Source organism: Eublepharis macularius, chromosome 5 (genome assembly GCF_028583425.1).
Source record: "Eublepharis macularius isolate TG4126 chromosome 5, MPM_Emac_v1.0, whole genome shotgun sequence".
Taxonomy (NCBI): Eukaryota; Metazoa; Chordata; class Lepidosauria; order Squamata; family Eublepharidae; genus Eublepharis; species Eublepharis macularius.
In genome coordinates, this window is record NC_072794.1 from 32,687,736 (window position 1) to 32,710,804 (window position 23,069).

Here is a 23,069-nt window from a genome sequence, read left to right on the forward strand (position 1 = left end):
TAGAGAGTTACTTCTGAGTAATGAAAAACATGGTGAGCTACTTCTGCTATCCACCCTGTCACTCAACATGTTACCATGTTTCATTCTGTCTCAGTAACAAAACATGGACTAGGAAGAGGTGAAGCTATCGGCCAAGCAGCACAGAGAAAAATCTTATGAAATAAAAACTTAAAAAAAAAAAGCCTAGAGATTTGGGAGGGGGTCTTCAAGGGGATACACGAGGTAGCCTGCAGCAGCAGGTGAGCAATTAGTAGTTCACAAGCTATTTGTTGCAGACCCCGTTATGAAAACTTACAGGCATTTTATACCCTAGCGAGTTCTAATGGAGTTGAACAATGAATAAAGCATTGTGAAAAACCTGCAAGTAGGTTTTGGAGCCAAATATAACAATGGAATACAAATTGACTTAAAACAATATGTGCCACCAATGTTGAACAATTATCCTTAAGAACTATAGTTTCAAATGAGTAGCCATGATAGTCTGCAGTAGAAGAGCAAGGTTTGAGTCCAATAGTACCTTTAAGACCAACGAGATTGTCAAAGCTCTCTTTGTCAGATATAAGTAGGAATGGAAATCCCTGAGCTCTTATATCCCAGTCATACACCTTGGAAATCTTGTTTTTTAAGCTGCTACTGGAGTTGAATCTTGCCCTTAAGAACTAAGATCTCCATTATTTGACAATTGCACTAGTATTGTATTAGATGGGACATTACCTAAACCATGTAGAGCCCACTAGCAACTTCTTGATATCTGCAATAGTTGTGCAAGTTTTTTCTGCAATTTAGACTACTTATGAAAACTAGCAATACACTTCCAATTAGATGTGACCTTCAGGGGCTCAATACATTACTTCACCTATGGAATCCCAGAAAATACCTACAAACCACGGCAGTTATCCAAAGCAAGCAAGAACCACACGTGCAGCTAGAGCTCTCCCTGAATTTCTTGCTTCAGCACCAAAGCAGCAGGGAATGTAGCTTACACAGCAACATGTCACAGAGTATCAAAAGGGAACTTCAAGTCCAGAGAAAACTCTAGCAGGATTACATAATGCGTACATGCAGTGTTTTGGGATAAAGATCCCCCAAAGTTATTACTAGCAGCCACCAAAGCTGCTGTAAATATTTTATAGGAAAATAATCCAAAATGGCCTGATAATTACTTAGCATGCTCATGGAACCAGGAGTCTTGTGTCACTAAACATGGAGGAGAAAACTGGCCTTCTCACGCCCCAACACAGCATTCCTGAAGGCTCTGCATCTCTAACTCCAAATTGTTTCCTCCAGCAGGGGGACAGAGAAAGTAATGCAGATCTTAAGCAGCAGGAGCAAAGCCCCATAAAAGAAAGCAACTGCCTCCTCCTCACTACAGATTTTTTGCCCCCTGAAAACACACCACTTTGGGTTAGTGAACCTGAAGGAACAGCGTGTAGGGCAAAATGGCAGTCTGCAGTGGGGAGAGAAGGGGTGCAGCATCCTTCTCTCTTCACAGATGCAAAAGCTGTTTCTATCAGAGGAGTAGCTGCTGTGACAACTGAACAGCACCACAGAACCCAATCCTAAAAATCTCCTCTTCTCCTCTCAGGCCTGGGACTATGTAAGTTACTTCTAACTTACCTAGCCCTGAATCTCGGAAGTTAGTGCACAGGGCAACTCTGATAAACTACTGCAGTTCAGGATCAGTGGAGCAGGAAGCTAGCCATCTATCTCCAGAGCACTCTTGCACCAATATGCTACAGAGGGAAGTTTCTTAATCTTTTATATCCACTCCCTACCTGTTATACTTACTCTTGGATATGGGAGACCACTGGTGGTGTTAAAAGCTGGCAAGAGCTTGTAGCCCAACTGCTTTGCCATGTGCAGAAGTTCCTCGTTGTACCACTGCATGGCTTCACCCTTTTCTTTCAGCATGATTGCTAAGGAGTGCCCACCTAGAAGCCCTCTAATTCAACAAAACAGAGAGTACATTTCAGGAGTTACATTCAATTCATGAAAATACTGAGTTCAAACCTGAAAACCTTAAAGATTGATGCAAACATAAAGCCAGCCATTGTTGAGGTTTCAGGAGCCCCTGCCTTTCCTCAGGGGTTTTAATAGGGTTGACAATGGCTAGACACATGACAGAATGGCAGGCTATTTCTGATGAAGTATCAGAAGGTAAGATATGATTTTTCAGTCATTATGACTTCAATGATAGGATAGCAAATGCCCCTTCCTCATGATTTGGTAGACCTAGAATTATGCAAAATGGTGAACTCTGCAAAATAAAGAGAAATTGCATAAAATTGCTTTGTCCCCATGATTTACACAGGTCAAAGAATAAGGATTGCCTTGAACTGTATGACTTTCTACTGCCCTTAAATGCTAACAGAATAAGTACCGTATTTACCCAAAGAGGACCCTGAATGTAATATGATCTCGCTAAAAAAAAGTTACACACAAAATGTATTACTATACATCCTTGTAACCTATATGCGAATGTATGACACCCCCCTCTTTTTCTTGACAACACACTTGGTCTTCCTTGTAAGTAAATACAGTATATTTAATCTTAAACCAGGCCAAAAGTGGTATTTCTTGCTTCCAGCACACAAACTCACCCAAGAACTCTTATGTTTGTTTCAAACACTGATACTACAATGTCATTGTCCAAATTAACATCTTTGATCACTTTTTTAACCGCATCCTCAAACTCTTTGGTTTTATTCAATACCTGCAACAAACAAAAAAACCCACTGTTAAAGCAATGACTCCCCCTGCTGTGAAGCTGACTTGCTGCAGAAATCATCACAAATTCCAAGTTTTTATCAAAACTCAATTACAAAACATGCAGAGACGACAGCTAAACAGATTAGAGGTCATATGGTGCAGCAGCACTTCTAGCCTACATTATGCCAAATGCCCGAGTAGATCCTTTAAAATCTGGCAGCAAGGACATACGGTGGTAGAATTTACCAAGGCTTGCCACAGCTGGCCATGAGATCTGGAAACTCAAGAGAAGAGAGAAAAACCCCAAGGGTATTCAGACCAAATGAACACTGGTTTGATTAGCAAATCTACAGAGGCAAAGGGATCCTCAAACCCTTTCCTTACAAAGGGAATTCCTTTACCCACCTTATTCTGGAAGCAGACTTATATTGTTCCTTTCAGCCAAAACTGACTGTCAGTCAGTAATCTTACCACTGGGCAGTAAAGTGGTGGTGGTGGAGAGTGTCGTCCAGTTGTATCCAACTTATGGGACTCTTGCTGGAGTTTTCAAGGCAAGAGGCTTACAGCGGTGGTTTACCATTGCTTGCCTCTGCATAGCAACCTTGGACTTCCTTGGCAGTCTCTCATCCAATTACTAACCAAAGCCAATCTTGCTTAGTTTCTGAGATTTGACAAGATCGGGCTAGCCTGGGCAATCCAGGTGAAGGTGGGCAGTAAATTAGATTGGTATTATTATTACCTATATTGCAAACAGAAGGCTGAAGATCAGGGCACTTATCCATGGTTGGGCAAGTTACAAACTGGGGACTTACAGCTTACACTTCCTGCCACTATACTACATAGCCCTCAAACTGCTCACGGTAGCAGAAAAGCCCCTTGAAAGATTTTCAAGAAAAGCATGTTGGACTGGTACTGTTCGTGATGCTTTAAGTTATATGGCATCCCGTCTCAAGGCAGTGGATGTATTTCCATCTCCAAGACACTATTGGCAGGGGAGGGAGAAAGGCATTGCAAAAATTACTTGAATGCCTGAGTGCTGTTAATCAAAAGACACTGGCTCTGGTTTTTTAAAAAAGGATAAAATACATCACTTTCCGGTATTAGATCACTCTGTCCCATATTCAGCATGTAACCTTAAGAATGATTCAGCCAATGTTATTTATAGTGTTTTGAACCTTATCTAACAAAGCACTAAAACTCTTTCAAGATGCCAAGAGGAAAATGCAAGGGCATCTGGTAAACAACTTTCTCTTTCTCAAAGATATACTGAGATGTCATAAAGTGAATCTATATCACATTATGCTTCCAGTTCTGATTCTTCCATCATCAACTAAGCTAGACTGACAGCTCAAAACATTAAAATTTTCAGTGAACACCGTTAGTAACAACATTCACAGTCCAGATTCTACAACAAAATTTTGTCAGTTTGCCATACAACTCCTCCTTCCATTGGGCACAAGTCTCGTGGGATTACAAAACCTCACAATTTCAATGGAAGTTGAGGGGAGGAAGGCTGAAAAGGAGCGGAAAGCTGACTGGGAACAATCCCCAGAAGATAGGGAGGCTGGGGGGGCAGAGGAAGGAATGCAGCGATGTACATGAATCTAGAGTAAGAATCAGAGCCCTGGTATTACCCAGTTTTGCCTTCAAGAGTCACATAAAAGAATTCTTTCAACTGTTGCTGATACCATTATTGCAGCCTTGACCTAACAGTATTAAAGAGACATAAAAGGAAAAAGCGGTAGCACTGAATTTCATTGTTTATTTGAACTAACTAGGTAATCCTTTGACTGTAGATTTTTTATTTACAATATTGTGTTATATAAGGGCCCAACCACATTAGAAAATCTTCATGGTCGTTACCAGATCAGACTTTTCTATCAGATGTTCACTGTGTGTTCCCCACTATGTGTAGTCCATCAGTATATAAGATGTCCCCAATGAGACAAACAGCACCCCCTAGAGCCCTTTTGACTGGGAAATTGGAATGGGGGAGCACATGCCCAAAAGATGGTCATCATGGTGGACCCAGACATGACATAATATCTGTGTACCATGTAGCTAGGCTGCAAGACTGAGCATTGCCTGATGATTTCCAAACCTTCCACTCTAGTGAACGTGTGAAGGTTAGAACATGCAAGGTTCTACCACATTAGGTTGCCTTCAGTCCAAGGAACAAGTGAGTTGGCTTCAGCGTTTTGTGTACAATGCACCTAGAGAGCCCTGAACATGCTGGGGCTTTTCCATCCTTTTCTATGAGCAGGAAACACAGGGCACCAAAAATAAACTGAAGTCTACTTCCAAGTGTGACAAAGTAAGTATATTAAGAATAGGGGTACTAAGCTTGCCAGACAAAGACAGGCACTTGGTAAATCTACCAAGCAGTTCCTTCCAGATATTCAGTCCACAACTCAGTTTCTTTACTATGCCGCTTACTACCCAACTCACTTTCAGCAGTTTGACAATGCCACTATTTGTGGGCTGAGTTGCAAAATGGATGCACATCAAAAACCAGCCACACACATGCCACACCATATGCTAGACTCTGCATGCACAGAGCCAACAGCTCCTACAAGGCAATCTCAGTTTGGCAGGGAGGGGAGGGGGGAGGAAAAGCAAGGAGATCAAACCTAAGATAACAAGATTGGAATGAGGCTCCAATTTGGCAGACTTGGTTGCAGAAGCAACACATCACAGAAGCAACACATTTTTGAAGCACTAGGCACAGGTGAATGATGAAGTGTTAAGACTGCCTCTTCCCCCCATAAAGCCAACACTGATTTTAAAGTTCCCTGGTTAAGGAAGATCACCATAGATTATATTCAAACATGAAACAGTTCACAAACACAATGATTAAGAACGGAAGTCTGACAAGAACCTACCACAAGAGTGTCCAAGGTATCAATCAGTGTCAGAGAAAACCTGAGTGGAACAAAATAAGTGAAAATAAAAACTCAGTACATTTTATTTTTGTTTCCCTGAACTTGAACATCTTTAAATAGCGTGACATATTCATCACCTATTACTATTAATGGGCATACTAGTATTAATTAAGGAGCCACGATCCAAAGGAACCACACGCACACATATTCACTGCGGTCATAAAATGAGAGTTTTCTTTGAAGCTCCCATATCCCAAGCAGCAAGGAGTTATCTACACTTTTAATAGTCTGTTACTTGCAAGGAAAATAAAAACGTTCTATAGAAGAAAGTAATACTTCTTCAAGTGGGGTATACATTTTCTCGGCTCCACCGATTCACTGAGTTCAGTCACAGAGTTTACTGGGCCATTAGGTGTAAGCAAATTTGTCCAAATCGGTCTTACATAGAAAATAACTCGACATATTCCAGCCATTAGGCACACAGCCAGATGTTTCAACTGTGTGTCACTTGCACATATAAGGGGGGTTATAGTTTCATATAAGTGGGGTTATGGACGCAACTGGTAAATGCTTTAGCATAAGCCACAGCCTAAATGCTTCTATAAACCCTCCATGACTAACAGCAGGCAGACAAATCACACTAACAGGGACCACTCATCTAGGTCTCACAGCTGGCTGAAGGTTCTACCCCTGACAGAGAAGGCAAATGCCTGTATTACTTCCACACCCCTCTACATGAATACCTTTCCATGACAGGGTCCGTGTATGAGCTGGAGCTTAGTTAATGCTATTTTAGAAATAATGTTACCAGCTCTTATTTGGTATGAGCAGCTGGCTTTGCACTGTGAAGTGTAACCGCAACTAGCAGATTCCATCTCGCAAATAGTTTCATAGCATTCTATTTGCTCGCTTGCCCACAGATACCTGAGTTAAACATCTGTTGTCAAAAAGGCAAATGAACTTTCAGTAAGGCGCCGCTTCCTTGGTGCTTACTGGTGTTTGTTCTTCACTGCAGAGGACCAGGAAACTGGCTGTTTTCAAGCTGGAGCTAATTGCCAGACAATGGAATATGCTCTTCCATTTTACATTAACTTAACTAACCTTCATGGTTATTCATCCAGCACATAGATTAAAGTCAACATGGCCTCTAAGCACAGACCTACAGCGTGAGATGCAAGACACATTAAAGTTTTATTGGCTTCACATTTAAAAAATAATTTTGAAGTACTAACTTTCCCAAGGCATCATCCACATCCCCACGGCTTGGTTCTTGACCCCGAATTCTTCCACGGCAAGTTAAAGGCATGAGTTCATCAGCTGGGTAGGCATGTTCCTATTCATGGGGGGGGGGAGGAAACACAGAAATGCATAAACAAAAGGCGCACACAGGGTGCAAGCATGATTCTCCTTAGTCGTAGAAATCTTCTCCAAGAAGCAACAACGCAGAATGATCCATGCTCTTTCACCAGACTGCAATAGCATTTACTAGCTACGTGGCAATCAAATTTGTCTAGATCTAAAGGGATGGGGGAAGGAACAACTACATATTCAAGTAATAAAAGAAGGGGAAATTAGTTAACAAAATCAAAGCAGCAAGCCATCGCAAGTGAGTCTGTTAAAAGAAGTCTTCTGTATAGCTTGGGGTGGGTAGGGAGATACACTTTATTTAGACCAAGCACAGCTTGCACATATATACTCTGTGGCCTGTATACATTTCCTTTATGATACCCTCCCCTGCCGTTTTAAATAGTTGCTCTTGTTGATGGATTTATTCAGAAGTAAGCTGCAAGACATTCACAGCATCTACACTCAGCCCTCAAAAGCACTGCTTTACATAACATTAGCAAGCCTCTCTACCTAAAGTGGGCAGGCCTGAAGAAAGCATAGAAGCATGCACAGAACTACTACTGAATATTACGAAGTATCCCAAGGAAGGTAAGTGGAGAACAGCCTAACTATGCAGAGTTACTCCAGTTGGACCCCACTGATTGCAACGGGCCTAGTAACTACATAGGATTGTCGCCTATTGTTCCCAGGGTAAACTCAAGAAAACACTCCACCTCCTGGTTCTGGAATGGGCTCCCTGTTTCCTTCACCAAGCCAACTGCAGATGCTATACTTACTATTTGGGTGAGGGGGGAGACAGCATCCCTACACAAAGTGACCCACAGGGCTCTTTCATTTACTAGTGCCTACTATTGCATTTAGCAGCCATTTGAATAGCCTGATCTCCTTAGTATCATCATTTCGAAATACAATTTACACTGGTGCAAGATTAGCACCAAATATGCAGCAAAACTCCTTTTCAATTACTGCCAGGAAATAACATGCACAGCAAAACATCAATGAATGCCACTTTATGAATACAAAAACTCTCATTTTAAAGCAACATGTCTAATAAAAATTAGCAGCAGCAGCAAAAAAATTAGCACCTTGAAACAGCCTGTAAAAGTTTTAATCTTACTCTCCAAGTTCAACAAGCACAGACGTATCATTTGTTTATTTAATGCCGTGGCAAATAAATATCCTTTTACTTTTAAAGCCTTCAGGGTGTGCCAAACACCCTGATAACACAAACCCTTCATACCATGACCATAGAAAAGAAAGCCAGTTTACAATTGTCTAGAATAGAGTCTTTGTTCTACGTATTAATCCCAGTTCACAAAGGAGATTTTCCACACAATACATGTTCCATCTTAAGTGTGCCAAACAACTTTGTCCAACACTCTGTACACAAGATGGAAGTTATGTGGTCGGGAAGGACTGGGCCTCTGGTGGGGGTGCAGCTACCAGCTCTTGATGCGGTCTAATTATCTTTGGTGGATTCTGAGAAGAACCTGAGAGTTTGGTTGGATACCTTGCTATCCTTGGATAAGCAGGTATCCACATTAGCAAGGTCTACCATCTTTGTCAGGCTCGCCAACTGCCCCCGCCCCTACGTGTCTTGGTTGGATCTGGCCACAGCGAATTACGCCATGGTTACTTCCAGGTTAAATTACTGTAATTTGCTCTATACAGGGCCGCCCTTGAAGACACTCTAGAAACTGCAGGTTGTCCAGAATGCAGCTGCTAGGCTCCTGACGGATTCATCATGGTCTGCTCATATGCAGTCTATTTTATGGCACCTGCACTGGCTTCCAGTTGGTTTAAGGTGCTGGCTTTAACCTTTAAAGCCCTACATGGTCTGGGACCATCATACTTCTCCTGATATGATTCCCCCATGAAGTTTGCATTATGCTTATTGCATTCAATAAGCAGCTTATTGGCAGGGCCTGGCCTCCAAGTGGCTTGTCTCTCTTCTACCAGATTGAGGGCTTTCTTAGTGGTGGCCCCATCCTGGTGGAATGCTCTGTCCAGCAACACACATGCCCTTCAGGATCTACCTAGGTCCTGCACGGCATGCAACGCAGAAGTGTTTCAGCGGGTCTTTAACTAGCCATGATGTATCATGGAATCTTGGACACCTGGTTGTTTTTTTTATAACTATGAGTTTTATTTTTGTGGTGCCCCTCAATTGTAGTGTTATGTTTTTTAGTCTTAATATCAAATATTCATTGTTGTTTCTAATGCTGCAAATCATTACAAGCCTTGTTCGAGAGAGGCGGTATAAAAGACTAAAAAAGGAATAAAAATAAAAATATAATCAACATCTACTTGGGTCCAGATTCCTACTATAGCATGAAGGCCATCTCACAAAATATGTATTTTGTATTTGGGAGACAATTTCCAAATACAAAGCACAAGCACACAGCACTAATATGAACAGTGCATTTGCAAATAATGCACTTGTTATGCAAGCAGGTGACGAAGGAAAAATGAAGCCCCCGTGTGCATATTTAACAGATAAAAAACACAGCACTTTACACACATACCATATATTTGTATTTTATTTCTTGAAGTGTTAATTATTTGCATGCTTTGTTCATAAGTGACTGCAGTGCTAAATACGCTAGGTGCTCAAAACACTTCACATACTTTGCCTCGGTAATCTTTACAATAGTGATCTTTGTGGTACTGAGGAAGGTCAGTATCACTCTCATAACACAAATAAAAAGAACAAAAAAGAGATTAATAGCTTGCCTAATGCCACCTAGTCAGTTTGTGGGTGTGGTGACATTTGAACCAGGAACCTCGCACTCTTAGATGCTAATGCTAAGTTTCAAGTTATCTTAATTTACAGAGCAACACACGTTACTGGAATTAGTAAAGCTCTCTCAGCCACAGTCCCCATCTGTAAAAATGATAATCTGGATTACTGTAAGAGGATAAATTATACTTTACACACCCGAAATACCATTTTTAAACATTTTACTGCTGACGTTTACAAACGTATTCTTAAGAGTTAATGATTGTGCAACTTAAGCGTGCATGAGAAGACAGTTTGTACAAGACGTCTCAAGAGGCAGCAGTTTGCTGTGGGAGAGCAGGTGCAGATTTCATCAGAAAATAAACACAAAAGCCCAGGAGCGAGCACATTAAGACAAGTGCACGAAGGATCACTGTATTCTCTGACTTGGACATCAGATCAAAGGATGGCTGTTTGCTTTAACCATAGTTTAGAATCCACCATGAAAAGAAATCACAGCTAGAGCTGCTTGTCTGTTTTCATTCCTATCTGCTTGCTAATCCAGCCATCTCCAATAACAGAGCAGCAATCAGTAATAACAGACCTGTCAATGCAGACATCATGCCATACGGTAGGTAGTGCAAAACTATCCCAAACCACAATCTCCAGTTCTGCTTTGGCCAGCCAATTGCAAACTAGGGTTGGCCAATCAGACCACAAGACTGCTTAGACTGCAGAGCCCTCTTCATGAAGTTCTGGCAAGATGGTTGACATGAGCCTTTAAGTACTTACAAAAGCATCCATGCATGTTTACTCAGAAACAAATCCCACTGACCTTAATGGAACTTACTCCTAAGTAAGAGTGCATAGGACTGCAGCTGCAGTTTCATCTGTATGCTTAATTTAATCTACAAATTTAATTCTTATTTTTATCCACCAGCTTGAATATGGAGTTGGTGTTAAGGGCAAAGCCCTTTAGTGATTTAGCTCTTTTGTGTCTGACCAAACACAAAGAGTCTCCAACACCCAGCTCCAGATTTCATTATCCAAGCCTCCAGATGCATTTGCCTTGGTTCTGAACCAATGCTCTGAGACTGTAGTCAAGTGGCTCAGGCAGAACAAGCTGAAGTTGAACCTAGACAAGACAGAGGTAATGCTAGTTGGGAAGGCTGATGTTCTAGAGGGATGACATCCAATTGTCCAGGATGAAGTTGGCTTTTTCAGAGTAGGACAAGAGCTTGGGAGTGCTCAGGGACTCTGCCTTGATATTTGAAAAGCAGATTAGTACCAGCGCACCTTTTACCAGCTGTTCCAACTTGCTCACTAACTAGACTTAGCTGATCTGGCCACACTGATCCATGCTTCACAGTTGGATTACTGCAATGTGCTCTACGTGGGGCTGCCCCTGGAAACAGTGGGTTCAGATTGTGGCAGGCTGACTACTATCAGGGGCTAGCTGCTAGGAACATATGTTACCCATTTTGAAACAACTACATTGGCTGCCAGTTTGTTTCTGAGTTCAATTCATGGTGCTGGTCATGACTTTTAAAACCCTTCATGACCTGGGAGTCATATATTTAAAGGACTGTCTCCTTCCATATGCCCCGGTGTGCCAATTACAATCCTCAGGCAGCTGTTTGTTGGCTGTCCCACCACTTAAGGTGACCCATCGGACGTCAACCAGTACCCAGGGCTTTCCCACTGTAGCCCCTGCTCTGTAAAATGGGCTTCATGAAGAGGTGAGGGGATCCCCCTCCTCAGAAATATTCAGGAAGCACTGCAACACCTGTCTGTTTGCCAGGGCTTTTGAGGGAGTGTAAGGGGCAGGCATCTTTTAAGGGAGGGAGAAATTTTAGCTTGGTTGAAATTCAGAAATTTTAAAAATCATTTCTAAGCTGCCTTGAACTATGAGGAAAGGTGGGGAATATTTATTTATTAAGACTTTAAATAATTTTCAGCTAGTTTGCAGAAAACTCCAAGCAATTACCACAACACTGACCTAAAGCTTAGCAGTTCTTTAACAAGCAGGTTCTTGCCACTTGTTATTACTATTGTGGGGGTTCCCTGATTTTAAAAAAAATTCTATGTAAAGCTTTTCAAAAAATTTGAGCGCGTTTTCATAATGTACTAGGATATTTGCTGCAAAACACATGAACAGAGATGGATACAATTAACCAAAAGGTACTGAATATACAAAAATGCATTCATAAGTGCTACTTTAAAAAAATGAATGGAACTTGCTTCCAAGTACATTTATTTAGGATCAGAATACATGATACCAATCAAATCACTGGTATAACATTCAAGTATGTCTCATTACTCACAATCTGTCCACAGTATGCATCGTGTCTCTCGGAACAGTAATTAAAATTGATAGAGGCAGCTTAAGATTTGGAATTATATATGATCAGTTTTCTTACCATGTAATTACTATAGGCATGATCAAACATTTCCAGCACTTGACTCCTGTGAAAAACACACAAAAAAAGCTAGTGTGATTTAGGGGGCAACTGAAATCTCCTCTGATTGTCATATTTAAATAGAAATTGTTGAAGTACATACTTGGAAATCAGACTCCCAATGTTCATTTGGCCAATTAAACACATTAAAGAAAAGGTACATGCCATTCCTGGATTTCAAAGAGAAAGTCAACTGATGCTACCCACAGCTACACAAGCAGGCAAAGGAGGCGTAGCAGAAGCAAATATAAATTAATTCTTTAACATCTGTTGTTTTGGTACTAGAATTTCTTAAGGCAAGACATCTATCCCATGAATAACAGATACTATAGACAAGAGTCATGCAGCATGGGAGATCCATGCACACGCTTCAGATTCGAGTGTGATATACATCCAAGGCTGGTTCACCACCTAAGCAGTCGCTTGGGGCACCAAATCAACAGGGCTGGAGGATAAGGGAGCAAGTGTGACTTGTGCCTGTTGTCACTGCCTAGCTCCAATGGAGATGTTTTATGTGCAGTCCCTCTCTGCTTGTGTCAAATGGAGCAAATGGGAGTGCACAGGTGCAGCCCCACCCATTTGTTCTGCTGGGGGGAGATACGCTTCCTGCCTTCTTACCACATCAGGTCACCTTACATGCATCCATACAGTAAAGCAAATTCAGAAATGATCAGGACATATATTTCTGTCTGCACATTGAGTCATTGGTAGGAGATGTAAGCTCCTCCTTCACTTACATGACTAGTATACTTCATGTGGCACAACCTTAACTCAACATAGTTGGTAATATATGAAGCAAACCCCCCTATGTTTGGCAAAGTCATCACCAGAGGCAGCATAAATCCTACCTCACACAACTCTGTTTTTGCTCAAACTCTGACCGAAGATAAGGTTGTTTGGCTGTCACTACTTTCTATTTTTCAGAAGGCTTCCAGTTGACTTGTATTGTATAATCTGCCTTGAGAGTCAGTGAGAAAGGCAGACTTTAAATACCATAAATAAAAATCCTCATCACTTCAAAGCATGCCTGTACCCCCACTGAATTGTATCTCGCTTTTTCTTTCTCTTGCGGAAAGTGGAACCCCATCTTTATTCTGCCCTAACTACATACATTGAGAAATCTTGCTGTAGCTTTACAACCACACACAACAAATTGATGGCTGAAGAGTCTGCATTATACGCTGGATGGCATATTCATGCTGATGCTCAGGAATTCATGGACACATCTACCTTTGCTGTAATTTGCTTTCCTAACCAGAGCAGGTTTGAAGTAATTATATGGAACAAACATGGAGCAGCTCTGTGGTGGGAGGGATAATCCTGACAATATGAAATCATATTACAGTCATTCTTTTGACACAAACATTCCCCTTCTGTTATCTGAATCACTCCCCATATTTTCAAAATAATCTTTGGAAAGTAATTTTTTTTTAAAAAATGAAAAAAAAATCTTAGTACTGATTAAAGAAATATAAAACTGCACCACTTTACTCAGTGGTGAGACTGGATGATAAAACTTTAATATGCCCTCTGAATTCCTCATTTCAGTAGTTCAGATATAGATTACTGGTCCATTGACTCGTAAAACTTGACAAGAAAATTTAAGAACTGAGATCTACATAGACATTATTTAATTTACAGGAATAATCTGAATTAGCCTGCAGAATAAGGCCCAAAATTTGTGAGTGTATTTCATCAGCATCCGTCTAATTTCACTGACAGGAACTGCAAGGGACAATGTATGAGGTGAGCAATATTTTGATGGAGAGAGAGCCTTAAGAGATCCCCACACATAAGCAACAAGCTGGATTCCAGCTAACCAATGTGACACAATGGCAGTTGGGCAGTCTGCAATCCTTGTCTCTTGCTTCTTCCGTAGAGTTACCAGATTGCTGAAGGAAATGCCTCAATGTGTGGGCATAGCACATGAGCGTACTTGCAACATTAAACATGAGGTACACACATATGGGAAACGTAACTGGGCCAGATGGCTTCCCAGATGCATGTACAGTTATGCACTGTTCACACACTGCATACTTGCCATTTCCCACAACTGCATGTAGTGCTCCCCTAAAGTTATCTTAAGCAATTCACTTTCATTTAACCTCTGCCCCCACCCCATCTGCAATAGGGTAATAATACTGACCTATTTTATATTACTTCCCTATTTCTTAAAATGACCCTGTATTGTCAGGTACATTTGCATAAATGCTTTGTTCAAGATTTAAAAAAGAAAAAAGATAGATATTATGATTCATTTTATATTCCTTATTGAGTCCACAAATGGATAGTGCTAGAAATCCTATGGCCAAGACAACACCTGATGCCATGCTAGGACCTCTCTCCATAAGCAAAAATGATGTGGTCAATTATTGCCAAGTCTCTAATCTGCCCTCCCTGGGCAAAGTGATTGAGAGAGCAGAAGGAGACCAACTACAGGTTTTCTTGCATAATTCTGGTGCTCTGGTCCCTTTTCAGTCTTGCTTCAGTCCAGGCTATGAGGCAGAGTTGGCTCTCATGACTTTAGTAGATGACCTCTGCCTGAATGTAGACAAATGCCGTGCTTCTTTGTTGCTCCCCCTGGATATATCTGCAGTCTTCGGTACAGCAGACCATGCCATCTTGTTGAGGCATTTGGAGGCAGAAGTCGGTATTAAGGATGTGCCTTGGACTGGTTTAAAATTGTTTCATAAAATGGACACAGAGTTGCAGTTGGAGACCAGCTATCTCCAGAGTGGGAACTATCTTGCAGGGTTCCACAGGACGCAATCTTACTCCCCATGTTATTCAACCTCTATGTAAAGCCTTTAGGAGAACTCATTTGTAGCTATGGAACTGGATGCCATCAATGTGCAGATGACATCTAGCTTTATATCTCACTATCCAAATCACCCCAGAATGCAGTAGAGATCTTGGGTCACTGTCTGACAGCTGTGGTCAAATGGCTTAAAGGAAACAAACTGAACTGAACCCAGACAAGATGGAAGCGATGCTGGTTGGGAAGAAAGAAATCTTGAAGGACATTGTATTCCATGCTTCCAATGGAGTTCATCTGACCCCTGTAGGTTCAGCAAAGAACCTAGGGGCTACACTGGATCTAGCACTGCTTTACTACTATGTACTGTCTGTTACTGTAAGTATGATCGTTCTATGTTGTTTAAAATGTCAGGCTTAGGATTGCTTATGGTCTGTTTCAGCATTTCTTCAACTCTGTACTGGATTTCTACTGGTTTTAAATCTTTGCAAACATGCATTTATATACCCTATTACATTGTTTATTAAAATGTCTTTGGAATTGTCTGTATTGGCTCACACTGCATAATCCCCCTTGAGCCTCAGTGAAAAAGGCAGATAATTAATAAATAAAGTAAATAAGTTCTATGCACAAATTCAGATTTTTATTTCCAGACAATCCACACAAGCAATTTGTTCAGCATTGGCAAATTTTTTCCATTTAATGCAGATCAAAATTGTCTCTAAAACTGTATACCTTATGATAGCTAGGTTTGTCAGGACTCTAACAAGAGCATCTCCAACAGGCATTTCTCCAATCCCCAATGCAGAAATACTATCATCCCACAGGAACATACAGCACACCACTTAGTACAATGAAAATAGAACATACCTACACATAATTCATTTTATCACTTGATTTAAATCATTCAAGTGTTTTTCTTTCCATTACGGGACTGTTAATAGGCACTGGCATCTAAAATCCACTAGTCACAAAGAGCACATTAATTTAAAAGGTCATTTAGTTCTCCTTCCAATGGACAGTATTATCAAGTATTACCTAAGCTACCCATGTGAAATGCCACCTGCTATTGTGTGTATAACAGCTCATGGAAACTTTTAATACAAAAGCTCACCGCTTATAAAATTTAAAACTACCGAACTGTATCCAGTGTCAGAGAACACAAGACACCTTAATGAACAGAATGGCATCTCACAATCGAACACTGCTTCATTTTTGTCAATACCAAACATAATTATATTTGGAACTATATATTTCTGAATAGTCAACCTATGCACAGGGGATACGGGTCACACACCACAGTCTTTAAAAGTAGATTATCAAAAGGAACAAGTAGTTACATCATAAGCATACAAGTGCATATATACTGTTTTCTAAGACACTACCATGTCTTCCAAAAGTTACTAAGCCCCTCATTTGTATATCTCAAAATTACTTAATGAAGCATAATATTTCTCTGAACTATTATTGCCTAGACATTACAAATCCAAATTAGTACAAATGAATGAAGACTAAACTGTTAGTTTAAGATGCAGCACAGCGTCATCTGCTTTACATCTCCAGGCATACAACCAAGCAAGCATGAATCTGCTCACATATTACACCAGAAGATATTAACACCATTGTGAATCTGACCCAGTTATACATTTCTGAACTATTAGCAGAATATTTCTATGTACTTATTTATTAAAATATTTACCCTGACTTTCCACTTGGTACTTACCTAAATTTCTAACACATCCTACTTTGGAAGCTAACTGCAAACAAAACTTTCAACTAACCATATAAGATGCCCATTGAAACATGTGATGAAAGCAAAAAATTGCATTACCAAAGAGTTAGTTTAACCCCCTATCGATGAAAGTAAACCAGAATAAGTAGCTAAAAAAGGCTTTAGGGAGTATTCTTTCATCTTTGACTATTTCCACTCATTAATACATTGGTAACTGTAAGCAACATTTTGACCTTAACGAGCATGCCATATTGAGAAAACAGCTCTGATAGGTTGGTAGATTCATACTAGTCAGTAGGTAGTATAGATCGCATCCAGGAAGCATGTTTCTCCCAGGCACTTCTGAAGACTACTTTCATTTCAAAACATATAAGACACCCAGTAAATATTTGGTGTTAAAGTAAGATACAAGAATTAAATTATTTTTCTGTATCATCTAATATAGCTCCCAAAGTTAAAAAAACACTTTTTAAAAGTTTAGTATTGAAGTACACATGTGAAAAAATAGAAATATTAAGACACACTAAACTATGATACTAGTTGCTTGCCCACACCTGCCCCCCAATATTAACTAAAAACACATGGATAAGAAAGCTTGACAATGTTTATCCACAGCGATGCCTGGGAATCTAAACCATACGCACCATCATAAATGGAAGTATTGTGTGTAAAGGCACACCAAGTCTTCCTGTTCACATAATCTGATTGAACACTTTCCTGAGGCACAGGATGTTACTTTTTAAAGTCATTATATAAATGAAGAAGAGCATGCATGCAAACCACATTCAAACAGGTGTTCTGAGCATATGAAATTTAACAGATATGAGTAAGCCTCAAAGGCTTTTTTATGCAAATACATAAAGCCTCAAAGGCTTTATATATCCAAATATATAAAGAAAGAGAAAGTGCTTTTTCTCCCTTAGGACCGTTAACCTGTCATTTTGGAATTGATCAAATATGCATGGCTTCCCTGACACCTCCTTATTGGATGGTGGCAGTTATTGTTAGTTCATCCTCAACATGGCTATATTGCCATTTATAGATACTTGATCATATAGGCAACATCTACAACTCCAAGCAAAACAGTAAAAGAGTCACCACCTGCTCCTGTATCATTAACAGATGCTTTCAATTTTGAAAGTTCTCCCATAACACAGAGAAAATGCATAAATAGATATGAGATTGCCTATTTGTTTTACAACGAATTATTTCTCAAGAAACTTATGCCATTGCAGACCAGGATATTTCACAAATGTGGTGAAACAAGCGGTTCATTTGCTACTTCAGTTAACACAACTGCAATATCCAAAAGCTGCAGTTCACTTGTGTTTTTTTTTTTTTAAAGAATTGCCTCTAATCAACCAGGCACAGAAAACTTAGAAAAAGCCACCCTTCCCCTTAACCTACAATAAAAGAACTGTGAGAGGGCAGAAGTCATTCAGTTTTAAAGAGAATTTCAAGGACTAAGATTTGAGTCCAGTGGCACCTCAGAGACCAACAAGATTTCTACGGCATGTGGAGAAAGAAGATTGGACTCTCAAAAGCTTATAGCCTGAAAACCTTGTAGGTCTCGAAGGAGCCGCTAGACTCTAATCCTGCTGCTCTATTGCAGACCAACACGGCTGCCCACCTACGACTATTTTCACGAGCTAGTTAATCATGAAAGACTTCTTTACAAGCCTAGCATCAAAAGACAGCAGCACATTTAGAGATGAAGCAAAGCCCAATTACTGAATTAACACCACCTCGGCTAGAGACCATTTGACATCTTTCCAGCTCTCCCTCGGGGACACCGTCACCTTAGTGCGTTAGGAGCATGTCCGTTCTCAACCCTTGGAAGTGACAGGGTGACCTCTCCGGGCTCAGCCGGACAAAAAGGGGAGGAGGAGGGTTAAGGGGAGAAGAGGGCAGGCCGCCGCTTCCCTCCCGGTCTCTTACCCGAGGCGACGTTTCTCCTCCCTGCTCATGGCCTGAGCGGCCGGGGCTGCCGCCAACACCGAGGAAGCGGAGAGGAGGCCCAAAGCCAGCAACTTCCAGCGCGCCCAACGGCCTGCTGGGGAGTCGCCGCTCCTTCCCTCCCCACCAGCCGCTGCTCCGCTCATGGCGGCAGCTGCTCCGCTAAGCCCGACTCGGTCCCATCCTTTCAACAGCAGCCGCGCCGCTTCCGCGACAACTGAAGGGACCGGCCCTTCTCGCTCTCTCTTTTTTTCCCTTCTCCCTGCCGTAGCCAAGGAAACAGAGATCCTCCCGTCCAGCGGCTTCCGGGTTCCTCTTCCGGTAACGTGACAATCGCGAGGAGCAAAAACCAATAAGAACGACTGGCTCTTGCCATCTGATGAGACGTCATACGCTCCGGGATCAAAGGAATACGTGGAACGGATACTCACATGCGCACGCGCACACAGCTTTATTAATTGGGCGTGGCTCTCTCGAATGGTAAAATGCAGTTTAACAACTGTTGGTTGGAGTTGGGAGTTGCCAGCTTCCAGGCAGTGGCTGGAGATCTCCCGGAATTACAACTGATCTCCAAGTGACAAAGATTTGGTCCCCTGGAGAAAGTGGTGGTTTTGAAGGATGGTATCTATGGCATTACCCCCCCACTGAAGCCCTTTCCCTCCCCAAACCCCTACCTTATCTGGTTCCACCCCCAAATCTCCAGGAATCTCCCAATCTGGACCTGGCAACCCAAGTTGGAGATGTTGGGGGATGTAGTCTCTAGTTTGTTTCATTGTCTTTCTATTATACCTTTGGATTTGGAAATGTGGAGCTTTTATGTTGACATGTCTCTTTAATAGCTGGCAAGATATTTATGGTAGAAGTGTATTGTTTTATAGCATGATGATAGGGTTGCCACCTCTGGGTTGGGACATTCCTGAGGATTTGGGGGTGCAGCTTGGGGAGGGCAGGGTCCTCTCGGATATAATGTTATCGAGTCCATTCTCTGAAACAGCCACTTGCAGCTGGGGAACTGCTCTCTGTGGTCTGGTGGTTCCTTGTAATTCTGGGACATATCCAGACCTTACCTGGAATTTGGCAACCCTGTGTGCGGAAAGGAGGAGTATAAATTAAATAAAAAGCTCAAAGCACTAGGAACAAACCTTGACCAGACCAGGGAGCATCTACCTCCCCTTCCTCCATCACTGCCAGGAAGAATATAGATTCTGAACAACAGCATGTGGTGCCATTTATTGGGACCAACCAACCAGTGTGCAGGCTTTTGAGTTGTCCAGACCTCTCCATTTTCCTAGATAATTTCAGGCCATGATCTTAAGACTTGCTGTTATGTGTGACTGCAAGGATATGCAGTTTTAATATGGTACTAGTGTTAGGGCCAAGTTAGAAGTAATGAGTTACACTTGAATGGCAAGTGAACAGACATGTATTCCTTCCTGTTCACTTGCACTCCACTCATCACTATGTGATGAGTGGAGTGCAAGTGGAGCACAAGTGAACAGGGAGGAATGAATACATGTGAGTCTGTTCACTTGCCATTCAAGTGTAACTTGTCACTTCTAGCTTGGCCCTTAGTTGCCCATGACTTTTTGCAAAGAAGTATAAAATGGAAGCATCCTTTGAAATACAAAACCAAGCAGCTGATTTTTTTAAAAAATCATTTACTGAGGAAGAGTTCTGGAGACTCAGAAGCTTTTCTTTTGGTTAGTCTTTATAAAAGGTATCATGAGGCTTTTATTTTTGGATTTTGTTGTGGACCAATGCAGCAACCTGAACCTTTTTTTTAACTTTGGATTCTGAACAGTTAAGACTGGACAGACCTGAAATACCTACCCAGTCATGGAGCTCCCTAGCTCGCTCTCAGGTTCTTATGATGGAATAACCCTCTGAGTGCCAGCTACTCTGAGCTTCTAAGAGAAAGAGTGAGGTACCAAATGGAGAAAGCCTGTGGGCTTGACACGGAAGGTACAACTGGTCCAGAATGCAGCAGCACGTATCCTCATGGGGACACCATTTAGGGCATACATCCACCTTGTGTTATGCCAGCTGCACTGGTTTCCAGTTGAGTTCTGGATACAGTTCAAGGTATTGGTTCTAGTATTTAATGCCCTTCGTGGACTGGGACTTGCATACCTGTGGAACCACCTCTCCCATTATGTGGCCTGAGAGACATTCGGCGGGCCTCGACCAAGGCCAGGCCTTTTTCGCCCCAGCCCCAGCCCGTAGGAATGCTCTCTCACTGGCGATCTGGGCCCTGTGGGACCTATTACAGTTCCACAGGACCTGCAAGATAAGAGATGTTTTGCAGGGCCTTTGATTAGGAGCCAGTTTTATGTCCCCCTTTCTGACCGCCTTGCCCTCCTGCAGCCGCCCGATTTACACCATGGCAGTTCCCGTGGCTTGTAGTGATTTTATAGTAGCCGGATTTGATCAGTGGCACCTGAATCTTTTTTTCATATTATCTGGATTAAGTGGTTGTAATGTTTTTATTTTGTTTTTATTGGAATATTGTTGGAAGCCGCCCTGAGCCCGCTCATGGGAAGGGCGGGGTGTAAGTCAAATAAAATAAATGCTTATGGACCAAAACGTTAACTCATCTGCCCCCTGTACCTCTGAGCCTTTTACAAAAAAATTTGGAATGGCCTGCTCTGAATAACTATTTCTGAACAGGGGTCCTCAACCTTGCTGAGCCTAAAGGGACTTTCCTAGCCTCAAGAAAAGGGGTGCTATCACAAAGTAGCAGTTATGGAAGGATGGAGGCAATCACAAAATAGCTGCCACATGGGCAGGACCAGCTTTCTGTTCAGGGGAAAAGGTGCTCTTTGGTTTGTTTCCAAAGAAAAGGGAGGTTCCCAAGCCAAAGGACATGAGAAAGCATGTGGCTATGGTCAAGTCAAGGTTGCCTGCTTGGGATGATGTCAAAATTTTGATAATCAGTTAGCTTATAGTAGCCAACTCTGGCTTGGAAAATTCCTGTTGATTTCAGGGCAGTGCTTAGGAAGGGCAAGAAGCTCCCTCCAAAGCTGCCATTTTATCCATTCATTGCTGTAGTCTGGAGATACGTTGTAGTTCTGTAGGCCCCACCTGATGTTTGACCATCTTAGCAGATGGTGAGTGACCTGAAAGTCTGTGTTTTCCTGTTCCATTCAATTTCTTTGAGATTTTATCCTCAACACTTAAGAAGCAAGCAGTTTCCAGGGGATAAATGCTGTCCATAGGAATCATTCTGGGGGCTGTTGCCCTAGAAGCAGTAGCATTTTAATAGTATGAAAGAAGGAAGCTTGCTGTTTACTTAAACTACAAAATGAAGATTTTAGCTTAACGTAACTTGTTTTTGTTATATATGCAAAACTGAAAATTTTGGAATCACAAATTCAGGCACTAATTTTGTGTACTGATCTTGCAAGATTTGAAGACGTTCGAATCCAAACAGTCTGAATGTGTTGATCACATTAGATACTCAAGTTTTATTAGCCGTTGCTGAGGGAGAAGTGAAAAACCAGAACATTCTTTGGGTTGGATGCATTTACAATGATCTAGCAGTATATAGGAATGGTTTGCAATCAAAATGCATTTTACACAAAAGTATCCTGACCTTTCCTGAAGATATTGTTTATGCGGAGAACTTAAAATGTATGAACCACTAAGCCTAGCCCTGTTATTGTTAAAGGTATCAGGTATCATTTGAAAAGGTATCAGATGGTTAGTTCACGTATTACATTCTCCAAATGAACACAACTGTGTGCAAATTCATGGGTGGACCTGGACACATCACATGAAGCCATCATTTTGAACATGCAAACTAGCCCCAAGCATTGGATAAGTCTCATCCGCAAACTTAGGAACTTTTACAGCACAGCCTCTCTAAAAATTCCACGATGATGAATTTTTAGTAGTATTTAGCATTCCATATAACTATCACATAAGCTTCCAAAAACACACAACATGAGATGAAAATATTTTATTTTGGAACAAGCAATTGAAAACTGAAAAGCACATTACACAATTTCTCTGTTCAGTCAGGTGTTTAATTGGGAAATATGTACACATAAAGTATACTAAATGATACTTTGAACATACTGCTTTGGGAGAAAACGATTTTTTAAAAATTAACAAAACTGAAAAAACTTAATCTGATGTTTCTTAGTCAAATAGTCAAAGATTCAAAAAAATCAAATGTTTGCTTTTAAAGGCTGCAATCCTAAACATACTTACTTTGAAATAAGAAGCAAATACGTAACTAAAATCAATGGGACCTGTTTCCAAGTAAACATGGTTAAGATTAGCAAGCTTTCCTCGTGGATGACAGCAGACCTACACATTCTAAGAACTATGGAACTGACTGCAACTGAAACAGAACCTCCTCCTCATAACGTCACATACATTTTACCTCCTATCCTGCTGACATGACTACATTGAGCATCTCTCTCTTTCCATCAATCAATGATCTTCATGCCGACGGAGAAATGCACCTCATAATTCCATCAAGACAAAAGCTACATTGTACTAGATG

General features: G+C 41.3%; 1 protein-coding gene across 1 annotated transcript in view; it reads right to left on the reverse strand.

Annotated features, from left to right (window-relative positions):
• Positions 1–18,834, reverse strand: part of EDEM3 (ER degradation enhancing alpha-mannosidase like protein 3) — a 44,885-nt gene extending 26,051 nt beyond the window's left edge. Inside the window, exons 1-6 of the mRNA XM_054981327.1 lie at positions 18,542–18,834; positions 12,078–12,123; positions 6,824–6,924; positions 5,592–5,631; positions 2,601–2,713; positions 1,789–1,942 (exon numbers count right to left, since the gene is read on the reverse strand). Coding sequence (XP_054837302.1) covers positions 1,789–1,942; positions 2,601–2,713; positions 5,592–5,631; positions 6,824–6,924; positions 12,078–12,123; positions 18,542–18,705 — 618 coding nt within the window. The 5' untranslated portion in view covers positions 18,706–18,834. The remainder of the gene's footprint in view (positions 1–1,788; positions 1,943–2,600; positions 2,714–5,591; positions 5,632–6,823; positions 6,925–12,077; positions 12,124–18,541) is intronic.
• Positions 18,835–23,069: the final 4,235 nt, after the last annotated feature.